The sequence below is a fragment of the Penaeus chinensis genome, chromosome 28, assembly GCF_019202785.1.
Source record: "Penaeus chinensis breed Huanghai No. 1 chromosome 28, ASM1920278v2, whole genome shotgun sequence".
Classification (NCBI taxonomy): domain Eukaryota; kingdom Metazoa; phylum Arthropoda; class Malacostraca; order Decapoda; family Penaeidae; genus Penaeus; species Penaeus chinensis.
The window spans coordinates 18,546,074-18,548,573 of NC_061846.1; the positions used below are offsets into that span (position 1 = coordinate 18,546,074).

General features: G+C 41.5%; 1 protein-coding gene across 1 annotated transcript in view; it reads right to left on the minus strand.

Annotated features, from left to right (window-relative positions):
* LOC125040066 overlaps positions 1-2,500 on the minus strand; it is an 8,097-nt gene that overhangs the window by 2,286 nt on the left and 3,311 nt on the right. Inside the window, exons 2-6 of the mRNA XM_047634519.1 lie at positions 2,244-2,500; positions 1,722-1,894; positions 1,399-1,552; positions 1,009-1,247; positions 1-638 (exon numbers count right to left, since the gene is read on the minus strand). The exon at positions 1-638 is cut by the window's left edge and continues 2,286 nt beyond it; the exon at positions 2,244-2,500 is cut by the window's right edge and continues 1,097 nt beyond it. Coding sequence (XP_047490475.1) covers positions 1-638; positions 1,009-1,247; positions 1,399-1,552; positions 1,722-1,894; positions 2,244-2,500 — 1,461 coding nt within the window. The remainder of the gene's footprint in view (positions 639-1,008; positions 1,248-1,398; positions 1,553-1,721; positions 1,895-2,243) is intronic.

Below are 2,500 nucleotides of genomic sequence, written 5' to 3' on the forward strand. Positions count from 1 at the left end.
TTGTCAGATTTTCAGGCGGCAAACACTCTCGTTCACTCACTCCTCCCATGCTACTCCCTCTGTCAGGATCATCTGTACAAAATGTCTGAACAGCTTCCTGGAGAGTCGAGGCCTGCAAGGGCATGCTGTCTCCAATCACATTGTCTGATCCCTCTGCTTCATTTTCGTCTTCAACTCGAACTTTCTTATGTTTCTTTCTCTTCTTCTGAGTTGTGTCCAGAGCTGGCTGCTCTTGCACTGCCTTCCTCTTTGCAGAAATGCCCATCTTCTTGCACTGAGTATAAACAAGATTTGCAATGTCCTTGAGCCGAGGGTAATATGCCCTATCATCATCATGGGGAACAACCATGTCCTCAAAGTGTTGCTTCTTGACATGATCATCTAGAAGACCTTTTATAACCTTGGGGGCTGTGATTCCCTTTGAGACAAGCTCCTTGATCTTGTTGGTGATGGAGGGGTGGACGCCCCGGGACTTGCCCTGTAGTGGGTGATTGTGGACGGAACTGAGGGGCATTGTTACGTGGTACAGCTCCTCCTTCTCTAGTGCTAGACCCTGCTCTATGTCTCTTCGCAGGGTCTTCAGCATCACTTTTCGCTCCTTGGCAGTTGCACTTGGGGATACTGCATAACCAGGATACCTGTGTGATGAGAAAATAGACAAGTTGATTTTATCACTATTATTACTAATCCTGCCATTTAGATATGGGGAAGAAAATTCTTATCAAACATACAATAAATTTAAGAGGAAAATGACTTTCTTAGTAGTCATGAAGGGAGAAATATTACCTTCCTTGAGGTAATAATGTGTAAGAATGAAACTGTAATCTTGCTATAACAAAGTTAAAGTTATTAAAAATCAGATTTTTTATTTCTTATTATTCTTTCACATAAAATCCTTTTCAATGTTTACATGATATTAGTGCCCTCAAAAGTATGATAAAAAAAACAGTAAGAACATTTATATGAGGAAGCCCCACAAGATACAAAGAGTAGTATATTCACACTCACTTGACAATGACTTTGACAGTAATCCTGGCAGTGCAAGAGGTATATGTCACATCCTTGTACCTCTTCTTTGGCTGGTTATTTGTGTCTGCAATTTTTGTGATCTGCTCTTTCCCTGGCTGCCCTCCCCCCCCTCCCTCCTTCAACTCTGTACAGCTTCCTATAGGTTCTTCCTCAACAAACTCCTCCTCTACTTTATTGGTCGCTAATTTCCCTTCAGCTGTGGAATCGGTGCCTTTTCTCTGCAAATAAATGTAAGTATGATGAGCATCATATGTTAAAAAAAAAAAAAAAAAAAAAAAAAATATATATATATATATATATATATATATATATGAAATTACTTTTGAAGAAAAGAATATAATTTTTCAATTATCCCAATTAATTACTGACCTTAATCTTATAGTTCATGCCAAAAGCACACTTCAGATCATCTGAGGATACAATGGTGAAAGGAACGCCATCGAACATAATTCTCTGGTGATGCCACATTATGCGGCTCACCTGTGCTCGCGTGCGATGTCGCTGTTCCAAGCTGCTTGGATGACTGAGGAAAGAAACACAACTATGACAATAACCCTTGTACAGAAAAAATGCTCAGTTACATATAGATACACAGATACATAGACACATATATACACACACATTATAAAATCATATAACACAACTGACATGTTTTCTTTTCTTTTGCCCTTGCCACTGTCTCTGTGCCCCACCTTTTGATGTAGTCACACAGAACACTGCGCGAGTGACCTTCGAGAGTCTGATGCAGGACAGAGCTGCTGGAGGCCACACCCACAACCCACATGTCATCCACCAGGCGCACTGAGGTTAGTCGCTGCGCCCATAAGGGAAGTGTACTGGGCCCCGGTTCTTTGGGTATTGAGGGCTGGGGGAGAAAGTTGATGAAACATAATTGAGGAAAGAAACATATAAATATGGATTCAACAATTTTTAATCAGATTCTATTCATGCCATTTATAAAATATTTGGGAGAGAGAGAGAGAGAGAGAGAGAGAGAGAGAGAGAGAGAGAGAGAGAGAGAGAGAGAGAGAGAGAGAGAGAGAGAGAGAGAGAGAGAGAGAGAGAGAGAGAGAGAAAGAGAGAGAAAGAGAGAGAGAGAGAGAGAGAGAGAGAGAGAGAGAGAGAGAGAGAGAGAGAGAGAGAGAGAGAGAGAGAGAGAGAGAGAGAGAGAGAGAGAGAGAGAGAGAGAGAGAGAGAGAGAAACTAGCCCTTACCATGACTTTTTCTAACATGCAGTTTCCTTTTTCTCTTGGCTGGATCTGCAATCTTTTTGGTTTCTTGGTTTTCAATTTTCCAATGTCATCTACTTCATGAATGTTTTTCCATCTCAGTCTTGCCTTTTTTGCTGACTTCCTCCTCGGTCTTCCTTGTTCTTCATTCTCACTGTCGTCCTCTCCTAGAAATTCTTCCTCGGGTATTTCACCCAGGGATATCAAGGGGCACTCTGGCTTAACCAGCACCTCTCGGAAAT